Source organism: Musca autumnalis, unplaced genomic scaffold, assembly GCF_047663935.1.
Source record: "Musca autumnalis isolate F117 unplaced genomic scaffold, ASM4766393v1 scaffold_2, whole genome shotgun sequence".
NCBI classification, from domain to species: domain Eukaryota; kingdom Metazoa; phylum Arthropoda; class Insecta; order Diptera; family Muscidae; genus Musca; species Musca autumnalis.
Window position 1 is genome coordinate 6,064,064 of NW_027411755.1, and position 16,688 is coordinate 6,080,751.

Consider the following 16,688-nt stretch of genomic DNA (forward strand, 5'->3'; position numbering starts at 1 on the left):
TCTAAAGAAAACCTTTTACGTTTTTACCTATAGAAACCTTTATGAGAAGCTCTTCTATCAAACACTATTAGCACGAGGTTTTAAATCTTAAGAAGATTTTTTATACCCTTTTCTATCCAAAGAAGATCTTCATGCGATATTCTGTGATTATATACGGCCTTTTTGAAACCCAATATCGATAGAAGATAGATGTATATAGACGACCACTATTACGTATTTTATCAAGAGAATACCATCAAGAAGTCGTTTTTCCAAATAACACTTTTTTCTTAGGACTTCAATCAATAGAAGACGTTTTATCTGCAGAAGACTTTTTTAAGATCTTCTCATAGAACGCCTTTTCTATTCTCTTTATTTGATCGGCATATTTATATTTAAAAATAAGACATTATAAAGCATACCAAATCACACTGTGCAAATGTCAACGAAAAACCTTAACATTCATTCATTTCAAATAATTCATCATTCAGTTCGCATTGTCATTCTTTTATGAATTTCGACATACATGCTCATATGTTGATGTTACTTTTCTGTATAAATTATCCATATATGTATTCAAATATTTATTGTTATTTAATTAATTGCAATCACAACAATTCCATATTCAAAAACATTTTGACATTCAATTAACATTTATTTTCTTTTTTATATTTTTTTTAACAGTGGCGTTCAATGTCACGATACAGTAAATGGTGCCCAATGTGATCCTTGTCCCATTGGCTTTGAAGGTGATGGACGTACTTGTACCAAACAGCGAAGTCCTTGCTTAGATGGACCCTGTCCTACTGGTGAGTTGGATTGAAAACAATATTTAACAAAATGTTTATAGCTTTATAGAGTTCCATGTAGTTTACATAGCGTTTAGATTGTCATTATGCGTTAAATGTGTAGAAAACATAAGGTTTTAGGATTTTAGAAATTTAGAATTAAGAATTTGAAAAGAGCAGCAGAGCAATTCACACAGAGAAAAGAGAATTTGACTGTTTGAAGTGAATTAAATTATTATGAACCTTTAAATCGAAATTAGGCATGTTGTAGTGGACATCTGGAAAGTGGAAAATTACTTTTAACCTTAAAAGATTTTTTTTATTTTTAATTTTCATAAGACTCAGACTCCTTACAGAAAATGTAAAGTAATACAAAAGTGTATTTTTATTTTATTTATATTTTTAGAGAGCTGCTGCAAAATATAATTTTTCACAAGAGTTCGCACTTTTTAAAGAAAATCTGAAGTGACTATTACTCTTATTAATTACATCTTCATTGTTATTCAGATATTCGTTGAACTGCCTTCTAGTTTTGTTGTCCATGTAAATTATTCGCATTCGCTTGGTAACATTAGTATTTCTAATAATTAAAATATAAAAGGCAACACTGGTAGCATAAATAAGTGATGTCATGTGACACGATGTCATGTGACATCACTTAATTATGCCGCTTCAACGAACGGCAGTTGAGACAGAAAAAAAGTTCTTCACATGCGATTGGCCACTTCAGATGTGTATAAAAAATAGTTTTCCCGCTTGGAGAACAAAGATCACACTCACGTGTAGGGTCTTATTTTTGCCACTGATTCCTAGAATTCCTTGTCATAAATTTCATTTCAGCAAAAAATTCGATTGATTTAAATAACTATATTTTGCAAAGGTCTCCCACAAAGAAACCCTGCCAAATAAAAAGGCATTCATTTCCAAATTCCTTACCTTCTTTGTGAACCCATTTAAACCCAATGAGGTGTTAAATTGATTTCCAACACTGCCAATTAATGTCCAATGTCCGAAAAAGGGTTTCACCAAATGATTTAGTTAAGCAATTTACTTTTTTCTTGTCGGCATTAAGGTTAAACACAGGATTTGTGTTATGAAACACACACAAATCATTTGTGACCCTATAATTTCCTGCTTCATCTTCAAAATAACAAGACAACAACAATAATAAAAAATGGCTTTAAATTTACTAATACGCAATTTTGTGAATTTTTATAGGAAGCATTATAGCGTTGCCAAGTCAAAATGTACAGCATTATCAGAGGCATTATAGTTCATCGCGTAAATATTCCGTAGTGACATCATAAGGTGAAGAGTAAACGATTTACCTACCTGCCCTCCTCTTATAACGAAGCGGCACAAAAAAGCAGCTTAAAATGGAATTTTGCAAAACAAAATTTTCTAATGATATTCTTCCCTGCATCTACATCTTTGTCTATAAATTTTCCACATAACTGTATGCCTTTGTAATTTAAGATTAATTAAAAACTATTATTTTAACATAGTACGAACTAATGGTTCGATTGGGAATAGCAATTGAAATTTTATTGAATTTGATAACTGTGGATAATTATATAATATGAAAATGGCAACGAAGTGCTATCAAGATCAGCTAAAGTTGGGCTTCCATATAATATTTTTGCTTGTTAAATCCCGAATCGAATCATTAATTAGCTCCTTAACTTTGCAATATATTTAAAATTCGTTCACTTTCTCAAGTACACCCACACTTATTTAATATTTAACATTACACAAAGAAAGTATTATTTTATCCCAAAATGAATAACGACGACGAAGTAGAAGAAGAAGGCAAAAAAATTGAATATTTTATCAAAAAACAAAAAATTTATATTTTAATTTGTAACAAATGTAATGCTTAATTATTTAATTTTAATTTTCTTTTAACTTTAAGCCACACCAGAAAGTGGAGATTATATTTTTGTAAATTAAAAACTAAGTCGAAAAAAACGAAAAAAATTATATTGTAATTAATTTTATATTGTCATGTGTAAAAAGCAACTATAAAAAATAATAAACGAAAAAAATATATATTGGTCAAACAACAACAAAAATTATTATTTTTTTATTTCGAAAGGAAAACCGTTGGCCATCCTCAGCAATGGTAAATATTTACCCATTTTCTTTACAAAGAAATAATTCTCATTTCATTTGAAATTGTAATTCATTATATTTTGGTGTTGTGTCCACTTTGTTGTCTATGTATTTATGTGTGTGCTGCTGTCTTTATGTAGTTGTCAAATTGTTTGGTGTAATAAAACAAAATATATATTTCCATTTTCTGGTAAAGTTACTAATATTTATGTATGTCATAAAATATATCATAAAATGCATGCTATTAACAATAACAACAATTAATTTCCAAAAGCCATGCTTGTATTAAAAACTTATATATCATACATCACTGTGCGCCTTAACCAAATTTAAATGGGAAGTTTTTGCGGATTCTGAAACTGCAATGTTCATAGATGAGAAAAATCAAAAAATTAGATGACAAAAATCGCGGTTTTAACGATTTTGGGGGAAAACCGCACGTCGTATGGTAGTGGGACTAAAGAAAATCTTGTAGCAGTGAAAATTCTGTACAAGATTGATATTCATGATATTTTCGTAGGTTTTACCGTTTTTGAGATATAGAAGTTCAAATTGGGACAATGCACTGACTGTATCGCCTCCTTACAAAACAATGCCATGACTACAATTTCCCAACTTAATCTTATATATCTCAAAATTGGTACAACCTAAGAAAAAATTACTAAAGTCAGTCTTGTAAAGAATTTTCACAGCTATAAGATTTTCTCTGGTTCCATTTCGATAAGACTTCCCGTTCCCCTCAAAGTGTGTATTTTGACCGCGATTTATTTAAAAACCCCTCCGGTGATTTTTTTTAGTTTTTTAATTTTTCTCGTCTATGAACATTGTAGTTTCAGAATCCGCAGACACTTCCCAGGTGTAAGCTCCTTCCATTTAAATTTGGTTAAGGCACACCGTGACATGTACATATGTAGAGTATTGCAGAAATACTAATCGTTTTAACAAATTATTATGTGATTAAATAATCCTGGGCTAAGGTAGTTTTTAAGTGGTTTTGAAATGAAATGGAGAAAAATATCAAAAGAACTTGTAAAAAACGAATACTGCCAAATTCAAAATTTCCATGTGACAGGGTACATGTCAAAAATGACTATGAAAACGCGACAAAATCGATTAGTTGTAAATGAGAGTCGTACCTAAAATTTTCTGAGCGACATTTTTGCAGAACATTTCGAAGCTGAAAAACGCCATATTGTGGGACTTTTATAGCGGCTTCTAAAATAAAGGACGAAAAGGACATTGCAGGTAGCGAGTTAGAAGGTCGAAATGCTCTACGAAAATAATCCTCATTCGATTTGACTGAAGACATGTCATCTCATAAATAAGCTAAAACAACAGTTAACAAAGATATAACGCTAATTTCAGATGCCTTACAGGGTCTTCAGCAAAAACTTCATCACGCCATAACTCGGAAGTTCGACTTACAGCGGATCTGTCCTTTGGGATTCTTAATATACTCACCAAGGGCTTTTATCCCCAAAATAAATTATCTCTGCCCCAAAACTTCGGTTCACAGTGTAATTGGGGCAAACAAAATTTTAAACCTAATTAAATACACAGTTCTTCATCTAAGGTTACTCCTCTTAATTCGATAAAGCCTATATCCGCGTTCTTTTACACAAACTTCGCAATATATGTAGGTCCAAGTGTTGATGGAACTCCTGCTTTCAGGTATTTCACCTTATACCTTTCCCACACAGTTGTGTAGAGTATAAAATCGTAAAATCGGCTTGTAGCGAAGTAGTAATAAAATGTAACAATGATGTTTGTCAGGTCCTAAGACCACAAAACACCACAGCCAAATGGAATATATTTTGACCGAGTTTGCTTTAATTTAACAGAAACCATTGAAAGCTCAGAAATCTGTAATTATTACCGAACTATTTCTAAGTCGTACTATTACAAAATGGATGCCTAAGTATTTCGAAAGAACCCAATTCACACCTTTTTATACCCAAGTAAACGAAAAGGGATCTGTCGTAGTATTGATTCCAAAAAAAAATCTAAACTACAACAGAAGAGAGGAAAGATAAAACATTCGGTTACATGACTGTAAGTCTGGAACTAGTGGGGGACTTAAGTGGAACTAGTTAGTGTAACCCTGAGAATCTACAAGTTTTTGATACCCAACCAGTTCATCTTATTAGCGGGATATGACTGTAAATCTGGAACTTTTATAATACGGCTGGGGTGCTCACAATAGTTTGTGTATTAGCAGTGGTAAGGCACTCTCCCCATTACTAAGTAATGGCAAATGAGAAATAAAGAGAGAATACGTGTGGTTTGTTTTTACGCTACCGTAAGGAAGTGATCACTAATGATCTACGGTAATACAGAGAGAGAGAGAAAGATTCAATTAGTTACCTCCTATAACCATAGACTAATAAATTCATAGACAAAGAGAATTGTAGTGTGCTTCTTTTTTGTAGGTGTCGCCGGTATGCAAAGTACCTAATCTTTTCACACAATTGCACAATGTTTTGGGGCAAATTACAATATTTTTTGGGATTCGTTTATATAAGGATGTAGATCTGGCCAAAGATTATCCATATTTTGTCTTTTATCAGAATAAATAGTTTAAAATCTATAGTAACTTTAAGTAAAACTACTAACGCCATCTACCAATTTTCGAAAATTTCGAAGATAAATGCTGAGAGCAAATAAATGTCTATAAATTTATTAGTCTATGCTATAACAACCCCATGTTAAAGTTTACAGTTGATTGCACTGTGAGGGGTCTATAATGGAACTAGATACTGAAACCCTGAAAATAGACGAGTTTTTGATACTGAGCTAATTCACCTTGTTAGCGGGTTTCCATTCCTCTCCATTTGTTGCTTTAGTTTCCCGATTTCGAATGTCATGATTTTGTCTTGTTGCACTTGTTTACTCTATCAGAGCTTTGGCCTTTCCGACCCGCATTTATACGCTCTTTGAATTGGTTCATCATTATCATGACAAATGCAAGCCAACGCGGTCGGTGTAACTCGTAGGCACACCTCGTGATTCATACGACATACATATTCACAGTCAACGCAGATTATCCAGTAGGTCTTTCGAAGATTTTTTTCACAAACACATCTAGTACTGGGATATCTGCCTGCACAAGCTCTCATATTACGGAACCATAAATTAGCACAGGCAGGATCAGTGTTGTGTAAAGTGTGATTTATATTTAAAGAAATATGACTTTGTTTTTAAACAGCTTACCTAATGCAAAGCAGCATATCGTCTCCTAAAATGCCCAAAGACGTAACCCTCAACGTAACCCTTTGAGGGTTACGTCTTTGGGCATTTCAGGTGACGATATGTATGTTAACTAATGCTAAGAAGAAGACTTCATATTTCAATTATTTCGTGTTTGTTGTGTTTATGGCGATGTCGAGGTAGTCTGAGTTTTGAGAACGCATTGCGAATGGATACCATAAACTTGGTTTTATCGCCGTTTAAGCAGATCGGATCGAGCTTGATGTCAATGTTATCGACATAAGCGAGTGGCATGTGGCTATTGGTGTATTTTGTGTCATTTCTTTTAACTTTTTGTTACTAAACTGTTCGGATAGATTTGTTCTACATTAACTGAGAATCTAGTATGTGTTAATGTAACCTCACAAAGTCGAATCACCGTTGCGGGAATACAAAATTCAAAGATGGCTTGGAATACCTTTGAACGTATAGGGCTGTTTTATAACCTACAAAAACAGTAAATGTAAATCTGGGTCTTGAGAAATATCTGTTCAACAGAATATTTTCCATTTATATGTCCCAATTATTCCAAATTTTTTTGTGGGAGGTACCTGAAGTTGTGCAATGATAGAGTCCATATTGGAACCTCATCTATGCCTGGTAGAAGTTTCACGATGTACAAAGTATGGATCAAATCGGTTACTTCCTTCAAGAGTTATTGTGCCCACAACTTTTCCGAACATTTTTGAACTTTTGTGGGGGTAGTGCCAGCAGGAGAAGACCGATATGGCTCATCTCCGAACCTAAAGTAAGTTTGAGCAAAATATTAATTTTTGACCAAATCGTTTCATCCGTTCGATGAAACCTAAGCACGTTATGTATATACTTATCATCGATATCATGCTTAAGTGTTCAATACGCCATTTTTGAATTTTTGAGATACATGTGATTTCTTGGGTTTTCCGGCATGCTCTTTCTGAATTTATAGTCGACTTTCTCTTATCTGCTCTCTTATCTGAGACAGCTTAAACTTTTTTCAGTTAGGAAATTAATATTTTAAAAGCTTACAAGTTGAAAAATATATTTCAAAAATCAGAACTTTAATATTCGATTTAAATGTTTGTAATTTATTGAGGCAAAGATGGACGATTTGTTTGTCACTTTGTTCCATATGGTGTTCAATATTTCAGATTTGTGTCATAAGTGTGGATATGGAACAAATCGACCAAAATTCTATTTGTATAAAATTCTCTATAACTTTTATATTCCAATACATACTATTATTAATAATTCAAGTCAAAATATAAATATTTTCTTTAGTCAGTCCACGCAGTTGTGACGCAAAACATTAAATTGCGATTATCGCAAAACGGGCAAATGGCGTATGAAACACTTGAGCATGACACCGACGATACGAGTATGTTATCAACTTGTCCATCTCGTCTATACAGTAAGATGTGTTTGTACCGAAGCCATCACTTTATTCTGGCTCACGTTCCCGATTTTCCTTTTATCTAATTGTTTCCGCGAAAAAGACGTTTCACTTCTCTCTTTTTCTACCTATACCTTCCTCGTGCAATGAAATATAATAGAATAAACGACTAAACCTTATTCTAAATCATTGAAATAGTTTTTGAGTTCCGGTTTATTATATACTGTCCGCCAAGAAACTTCGATCTTGTGAGAATAAAATATTGTCACAAATATAACGGACGTTTTCGATACGGTACAATTTTATTTGACCAATTTAAAAGTAAAAACGACTAAAACGACCTTGTCGCAAAGATATCGTATACCATCAATACTTGTCTTATATTATCCCGAATAACATCTGTAACGCCAAAAAAATATTGTAAATACACCTTGTAATTTTACAGCTTCATTAGCTTTACTAATGATTTGTTTAGTCAACTTGTGTCTGACAACAACCATAAATACTTCATTCACGAACTTCAAACCATACTTGTGGCATTTATGACATTTTTTGTTAAACGTTAGTGTAAATATTTGTTCTCTGTAAGTATTTGGGAAATGTTGTAATATTTTGTAACACTATTTTGACAATCAATGGTTATGTTTTGTAGAAAATATTTAAATATTTATTTATCATTAATTTCTAAGAGGTTGTTAGTGAGAAATTGGGTAAACGAAGTGAAATTACGTACATATGTGTATGTAATTGTTACTGTTATTGGTACTAAACAAATAAAATATTTGGTTGACATTTTAAATTCACTTTCACTAATTTAAAATTATTATGATTTTCTTTCCTAATCGGAACACCAATAATCTTTTTTTGCGATGATTTTCGAGAGTTGTCTTTTGTTAGTAATATTTCTTCATATCTTTGTGTAATTAAATATCAAGTATCTTTTTTGCAAATCCGTGGTTTTACCTCTCCATCATCTGGCATCTTAGTTCTTAGTATTATCGTTAACAGTTTCGAGAAAGGTAGGACGAGAATCTGTCAATTTTTTGATGATCACCGTATAACTTAGTTTTTTTTTCACCTCTATGTCGGGAAGTAGGACGAGAATCTGTCAATTTTTTGATTATTCGGCCTTTTATATAGATCGATTCAACGATTTTAGTAAAAGCCCTGTCGTTTATTGTTGGAGTTCTAGAGAAACTAACATTGTTTCGTATCAGAAGTCCCATAGTTAAGCGTTTAACTTGTTTTCGCAATCTTAGTTTCCTTCGTACGTCTATACTCTGAAAGTCTGTTGGTTCGTTCAATGATCTAGTTCACTTATTCCTTTTAGTGAAATATTCAATTGAACCAGTTCATTTTTTATTTTTCAGTAAAGCTCCACATACATATAAGTTAACCCCCTGTTTTTATACCCTCAGCCTTTAGGCTAAAGAGGGTATTTACACTTTGATACGGCCAAAAATGTGCCTCATCGAAATAATGGTTTTAGACCCCAAGTTTGTACGATATCCGTTTCAGACAATTTTGAGTCGATCTAGCAATGTCCGTCCGTCTGTCTGTCTGTCCGTCTGTCTGGCTGGAGCGCACGATAACTCTCGAACGGATCAATCGATTCGGTTCAAATTTTGGGTATCGAAATATTTTGTCCAGACTTGATTTAAGTTCGAAGATGGGCCATATCGGTCCACTCCTTCAGGTACCTCCCCCCAAAAAATTCAAAAATGTTCGGAAAAATTGTCCGCACGATAACTCTTGAAGGGAGTAACCGAATTAGTCCATACTTTGCACATCGTGACATATCTACCAGACATAGATGCGGTTCCAATATGGACCCTATTGGTTCACTCTTTCGGGTACCTCCCACACAAAATTTTGCTTAAGTGCAGTTTACGGCCTGCTCTCGAATCGCTTTGATTTTTGTTGCAGCCACTTGTATTCACTACTCCCATTACGACGATATAATTTTTTTCAGGAACAAGTCCATATATCCTCAGAAATCAGCACGAAAACTGCAAACAACCCATATAATACCATGTGTCGTAGTTGGAGTGCACGATAACTTTCGAACGGATCAACATATTTGGTTAAAATTTTGGGTCTTTCAATATTTTGTCCAAACTTAGTTTAAATTCGAAGATAGACCATATCGGTCCACTCCTTCCGGTACCTTCCCCACAAAGGTTCAAAATTTTTCGCCAAGATTGTGGGCATGATAACTCTAGGAGGGAATAACCGAATTCAGCCAAACTTTGCTATTGGTAATATTACTTTCAGGCATAGATCGAGTTCTAATATGGACTATATCGGTCCACTCATTTGAGTACATCCCACACAAAATTTGGAAAAAGTATAGTTTAACAACTCCTCCCTGATCTTATTATTTTTGTGACGCAGCAGATTGAACTTGCGGCCCCTGTTACGACGTTGTAATTTTTTTTTCGTGGGAAAGTTCATACTTCCTGAGATAATGACCCAAAAAGGTCCAGAAAATCCTACCGGCACCACCTAAACTGGCTAATGTGTAAAATAACCCTTTAAGAGAGAAATCGATTTAGCTCAAACTTTGTAAATTGAAAAGTAAAATTGTAATATATTTAAATTCAGAAAATTAAGTACAACATATTTAATTATATAGTCTGTAAGGAAAATATCCATAGACTAATAAAGAAAAAAAAATATTTCCTACAGATTTGTATTAGGTCCGAATATGTACTACATCTGATCACTCCTAAGGGTACACCCTACCCAAAGTTTGGAAAAAATGCACTCGTCTTGGATCATTCTGAATTTTGTTGCAACATTTAGTTTTTTGCGGCCCTTTCCACCCTGGAAAATTTTACCAACAGCTAAAAAACCTACAGAAGTATTGTGTTAACTTTTTTCTTCGGGTACGTGGCTGAGGTTATATCTCTGTCGGCTCAGCTGACTGATACTTTCTTACTTGTTGTAACTTATTTTTGTTCGTCCGTCTTTATTTAAAAATCAGCGCCCTACATTTGCGCTAAGGCGAGTAAATCGATCTACTAAATTTTACAGTTGGTGTGAGAAGAATAAATTTTTTTGCAAAAACAGGGGGTAAGAATATTTCTTTTAACAATGGGATAATAACCCTGTTCGATAACTGAAAAATTTGTACAAATTTACACAAACTTTTACAAAATGCTGTTCGATAACAAACTTGTTCTATAAAAGAGAACTTGCAAGTATTTGCAAGAACTTTTCGCTTGCGAAGTTATCGAATAGGCCTAATGTTTTTAGTAACTAACGATTTTTTTCTCGTTTATGAGTTGTGTCGTTCATAAACGATTCCGTGAAATGAACGGACTGAACCACACGCAACTAAATCGTTCATTTAGATTATTTAATTTATTTAGCTATTCTCATTAATTTAGTTCTTCTCCTTCATATAATTCTATAACTCTTCTAGTTTATTAGTTTGAACGAATGAAAATGATAGGCTGAACAGTAATATTAAAGGAAATAAGCTAACGAAGAAAATGAAGGATGTGGTTCCTTTGGGAGAACGGAAGGGTAATAGCCCAGCAAAATAAATTGGAAGCAGTGCAATGTGGACTAGTTCTGTCACGGCATGTTTTGATGCAGTTCAACCGGAGTCGTGAAAAAGGCACTCCAGTCCTCACATTTTAACCGCATTTGGATGCAATCCAAAGAATCACATCCACTTGTCACATTTTAACAACATCCGGATGCAGTTCAGCGGAGTCGTGAAAAAGGCACTCCAATTCCTCACAATTTAACAGCATCCGGATGCAGTCCAAACGGAGTCGTGAAAAAGGCACTCCGTTCGCTACATTTTATTAGCAGTTGTTAGAGATCCCTACATGTACATAAATCAGTTTGTACATCTCTACAGGCAGCGGCATACATTTTCCAAAAAGAGATAGGCGTGTTAACATTACCAACTAAATAATATTTAATTTGTGAACATTTTTCCGGTAACTCACGAGAAGAAAATTTCCGAATGGAGTGCTGTTGGAGTACATGTCGAAATCTTAACTGGTGATGTGAAGACAACCCATTTAGCAAATGAAGCAAAAACATTTCAGCTTGGAACAAATGGAGAGCGGAGGAAACACGCATGTTTGCGATTGAATTCAATGGAGAATTTTCATAATTTGTGTTAATGTAATAAAGTTCTTAATATTTTTGTTTTACACAAATAATAAATGCATTTCATTTGTTCTGGCATATTTTGTAATGGCTTGCACAATTTCCGCAGAATGCCTGTATCAAAACACGTGCTTTGGACTGCCTCCTATTCTACCCCAAAGGGTTAGTTAAAATGCAATGCCAAAGGGTCAGTTAAAATGCAGTACTAGAGGGTCAGTTAAAATTCAGTGCCAAAGGGTCAGTTAAAATGCAGTGCAATGGAGTACGATCTTGCAAAAATCATGAATGAAAATGCATAATTTGATGCACTTCCAGATCACTTGTACATATCATTTAACTGCCTCTTTGGAGGCAAACTTTTTGCTGGGAGGTTATTATTAAGAACTAAATTTATAAAAAAGCGTTAGAATTCTAGTTCAATAATAATAACGATTTTTCTTCTGATTTCTGGAATGAGCTAGTTCGTTCTTTCAGCTGGTTCTGTAAATCTTATCCAAAAGTGGTGTTGTACCATGTTTAATACGTCCTACGGACACATTTTTGTACATCCATTGTTCTTTAATTAAAACTGTATCCTGCTTTTCAGGCACCCAATGTACCGAATCTGTGATTGCACCATACTACCGTTGTGTCTCGTGTGGTCGGGGAGAGCAGTTGAACGGCACAACCTGTGTCGATGTCAATGAATGTGAATTGTACAGGCCCTGTGATATATTGTCGACTTGTGTTAATCAAAGTCCCGGATTCCGTTGTGAACCATGTCCTTTGGGTTATGAAGGAATGCATTCTTATGGTAAGGTTTTTCTAGGTACAACAAATATTTCCGTACTCTAACATTTTACTTCTTCCAGGTTACTATGCTGAATATTGGACAAATAGCTATCAACGTCAAACTTGTGTGGATATTAACGAATGCCAAACTGGTATGGCCAGATGTGAAGAGAATTCCGTGTGTGTGAATACCATTGTAAGTCTTGTATTATTATTTTTTAAATATTTTTCGATTGAAGACTGTTAATTTGTTTCCAGGGTTCCTATCAATGCCACTGCCGTGAAGGTTACAAACACAACGGCACCCATTGCACTCCCGTGGCTGGCCTTTGCCCTGATGGCACCATTTGTGACAGCAATGCCATGTGTTTACTTTCGGACAATTATAAATATCGCTGTAAATGTCATGTTGGTTGGGCTGGCAATGGTTTCATTTGTGGTCGTGATCAAGATTTGGATAGTTGGCCCGATCAACAGCTGCCCTGCTCTGAACTGCATTGTAATCAAGACAATTGCCCCCACTTGCCAAATTCGGGACAAGAAGATTCCGACCACGATGGCATTGGTGATGGTTGTGATGATGATGCCGATGGCGATTTGCTAACAAATGATAAGGATAATTGTCCATTTGTTTATAATGCCGATCAGCTGGATTCCGATCATGATGGGGTGGGTGATGCCTGCGACAATTGTCCATTTGTACCAAATCGCAAGCAATTGGATACCGATAATGATGGTATGGGCAATGATTGTGATGATGATATTGATAATGACACGGTCGTGAATGCCTATGATAATTGTGTGTTGGTATCGAACGTCAATCAAATGGATTTTGATGGTGATGGTATTGGTGATGTTTGTGATAATTGTCCTAGCATTTCAAATCCATCACAGGAGGATCGTGATAATGATTTGCTGGGAGATGCCTGTGATAGCGAAATTGATGGTGATAACGATGGTGTCCAGGATAGTGAGGATAATTGTCCAATGGTTAGCAATGCTGATCAATTGGATACGGATCACGATGGAAAGTAAGTGTGAAGGAAGTTTATATAGATACTTTATTTACATTATTTATGAACTGTAGATACTTTTCACGTATTTATATAACTTAAATAATTTTTCCAGGATATTTTGATAACGTAGATACTTCGTTAATTTTTTTATTAACGTAAATAATTTGCATAAGATAGACACTTTATCCCGGATATATGGATAAGCTAGATATTTTACGTTTGTAGATAACTTAGATACTTTATCCAGTGTATTAGAATAACGAAGAAACTATATACAGGATAATTGGATAACGTATATATGTTATCTCCGTTTTCAGATTGTCCAGATAATTTATCCACAATATTTCATTAACACAGATACTTTATTCAGGTTATTCAGTTAACGCAGATACTTTATCCAAGATAATTGGACAATATATATACTTTATCCACATTTGATATAACATGAAACTTTATCCAGCTTAGTCGCATAACGTAGATACTTTATCCTGGATAATTGGATAACGTAAATTCTTTATCAAGTGTATAGGGATAACGTAGACACTGTATCCAGGACAGTTGGATAACGCATATATGTTTTTAGATAACCTAGATATTTTATCCAAGTTATTTGGATAACATATGTACTTTATCCAGTATCATTGGATAACGTAGACAGTATTCGGAATAATAGGATAACCTATATACTTTATCCAGTATATTAGGATAAAGCATCCATTCAGGATAATTGGACAAAGTAGATAACTTTTCGACATTTAAGATAACCTATATACCTTATCCACGTTATTTGGAGAACATATATACATACATTATCAAGGATAAATGGATAACATAGATACTTTTTCCACGTTATTTGATTAGGACGTAGATACTTTATCCAGGATAATTGAATAACGTATATACGTTATCCACATATATATGTATGTAGATAACCCAAATAAGTTATTCAGGTTATTCGGATAACGTAGATACTTTATCAAGTGTATAAGGATAACGTAGACACTATATCCAGGACAATTGGATAACGTATATACGTTTTTAGATAACCTAGATAATTTATCCACGTTGTTTGGATAACATAGATACTTTATCCAGGATAATTGGATAACGTAGACAATATTCAGAAGAATAGGACAACATAGATACTGCATCCAGGTTATTCAGATAACGTAGATAGTTTATCTAGGACAATTGGATAACGTATATACTTTATCCACATATGCAGATAACCTATTTATTCACATCATTTCGATAACACAAATAAGTTATCCAGGTTATTCGGATAATTTAGATACTTTATCAACACTTTAAACCTCTTTAGAAAACGCTTATTCAAGCTCTGATGTTTCTGATTTTGAGTTTTTGACGATTTTTTCACACATTTTATCAAATTAAACAAAATAGATTTTTTATAATGGAAATAATCGCTAGTATAAAGACTCTCTTACTGCTCAAAGATCCCACCATCTGACTCCCTTCTTAAATGTCCACTTTCCTTCCTTCTAGGGGCGATGCTTGTGATGATGACATGGATGGCGATGGCATACCAAATTACCGCGACAATTGTCCCTTGGCCAAAAATCCAAATCAATTGGATTTGAATGGTAAGTTAGCGGCATGTCTTTAGTCCTTTACGTAATTTAAAATTTAATTTTTAATTCCTTTCTTCCTTACAGCTAACGGCAAAGGTGATCTCTGTGAACTGGATGAAGATGATGATGGCACTCCAAACATAATCGACAATTGTCCAAATAATTCCATGATTTATTCCACTGACTTTAGAGCTATACGTTCCGTTATCCTAGATCCCGAGGGAGAAGCTCAACTTGATCCCAACTGGGAGGTGCATGCCAATGGTTCTGAAATAATACAAACCTTGAATAGTGATCCTGGTTTGGTTGTGGGTCATGATGCATTTGGTGGAGTGGATTTCGAAGGCACCTTTTATGTGAATGATGACACCGATGATGATTATGTCGGCTTTATTTTCAGTTATCAAAGTAATCGTAAATTCTATATTGTCATGTGGAAAAAGAATACCCAAACATATTGGCATTCAACACCATTCCGTGCTTCCGGAGAACCGGGTATACAAATTAAATTGGTCGATAGTATAACTGGACCCGGTTCAATGTTGCGTAATAGCTTATGGCATACGGGAGATACTAAAGACCAAGTCCGCCTACTATGGAAGGATCCCAAAAATATGGGTTGGAAAGAAAAGACATCATATCGTTGGTCCCTGCTGCATCGTCCAGCCATTGGTCTGATGCGTTTGAGAATGTTTGAGGGGGATCGTATGGTCTTGGATTCTGGTAATGTTTATGATTCCACACTGAAAGGTGGTCGACTGGGAGCGTTCTGTTTCTCTCAGCAAATGATCATTTGGTCGGATTTGATTTACAAGTGTAATAGTAAGTAAAATATTGAAATAATTTAATGAAGAAGAATAAAAACTAATCAATCTTTAATTACAGCTCGTGTCCCACAATTGGTTTACAATGAATTACCCGCCCACTTGAAACAGAAAGTTGAAATCGACAGATAATTTGCTTGAGATAGAAATAAATGATCGCTTCCATTCGAAATATAGCAATTCAAATCGGTCCTCTACTGTAACTTCGTATTTAAAAGACAGTCTTGTGGCCACATAAACTGTTCTGAGGATAAGGGATCGGCACTTTAACGAAAATTGTTATTAATATATGGAAACGATTATTTTTGTAGGTTATGTATTTTGAGATTTATGTATTTCTAGGTTAGAGTGGTGCTTCAAGTCCTTTTCACTGTTATTTAACTTAATTTGTAGTTTATATAAGACTAATTAAGAAACGAATATTGCCATAATTATTTGTTGTAAGTAATAATAATAATGCGAATTATAAGACGAACGAATACGAATCCAATAAAATTGATCGATATTATTAATTTTTTTATAACAATCACAATTATGTTGTTTTATTCGAAAACCATCGGATTTAAAGAGAGCGGAGAGAAATTGGTTTTGAAGAAGAATAATTGCATACAAATGAGTGAAAACTGACGTTGGTGCAAATAACAATTCCTCAGAAACTTCTTCTCAGCTAGTAAGGTCGTTTACATGTAGCTCTTGACTAGACGAACATCATCCACAAACAAATTGTAAAACATTCTTAAGAAATGACCCTCACATGTAAATTTAAGAAAATCGAGAATATTTATTGGTAAACAAGTCGATCGGAACAATATTGTCTGCAATATGAGCTTTGGAAGGGGAAAATTTATTCTGTCTAT

General features: G+C 34.2%; 1 protein-coding gene across 10 annotated transcripts in view; it reads left to right on the forward strand.

Moving 5' to 3' along the window:
- The window catches only part of LOC141393587 (cartilage oligomeric matrix protein-like), a 92,050-nt gene extending 75,687 nt beyond the window's left edge, over window positions 1-16,363 (forward strand). For 6 of the 10 annotated variants that reach the window (XM_073966764.1, XM_073966767.1, XM_073966765.1 and 3 more), the window contains exons 10-11: window positions 664-788; window positions 1,986-2,839. In XM_073966764.1, coding sequence (XP_073822865.1) covers window positions 664-788; window positions 1,986-2,074 — 214 coding nt within the window. In that variant the 3' untranslated portion in view covers window positions 2,075-2,839. Of the gene's footprint in view, window positions 1-663; window positions 789-1,985; window positions 2,840-12,214; window positions 12,422-12,479; window positions 12,596-12,657; window positions 13,431-14,921; window positions 15,020-15,091; window positions 15,830-15,892 lie in introns of those variants that run through there. The other 4 variants (XM_073966759.1, XM_073966762.1, XM_073966760.1 and 1 more) reach the window with 1 other exon arrangement.
- The last annotated feature ends 325 nt before the right edge of the window (window positions 16,364-16,688 follow it).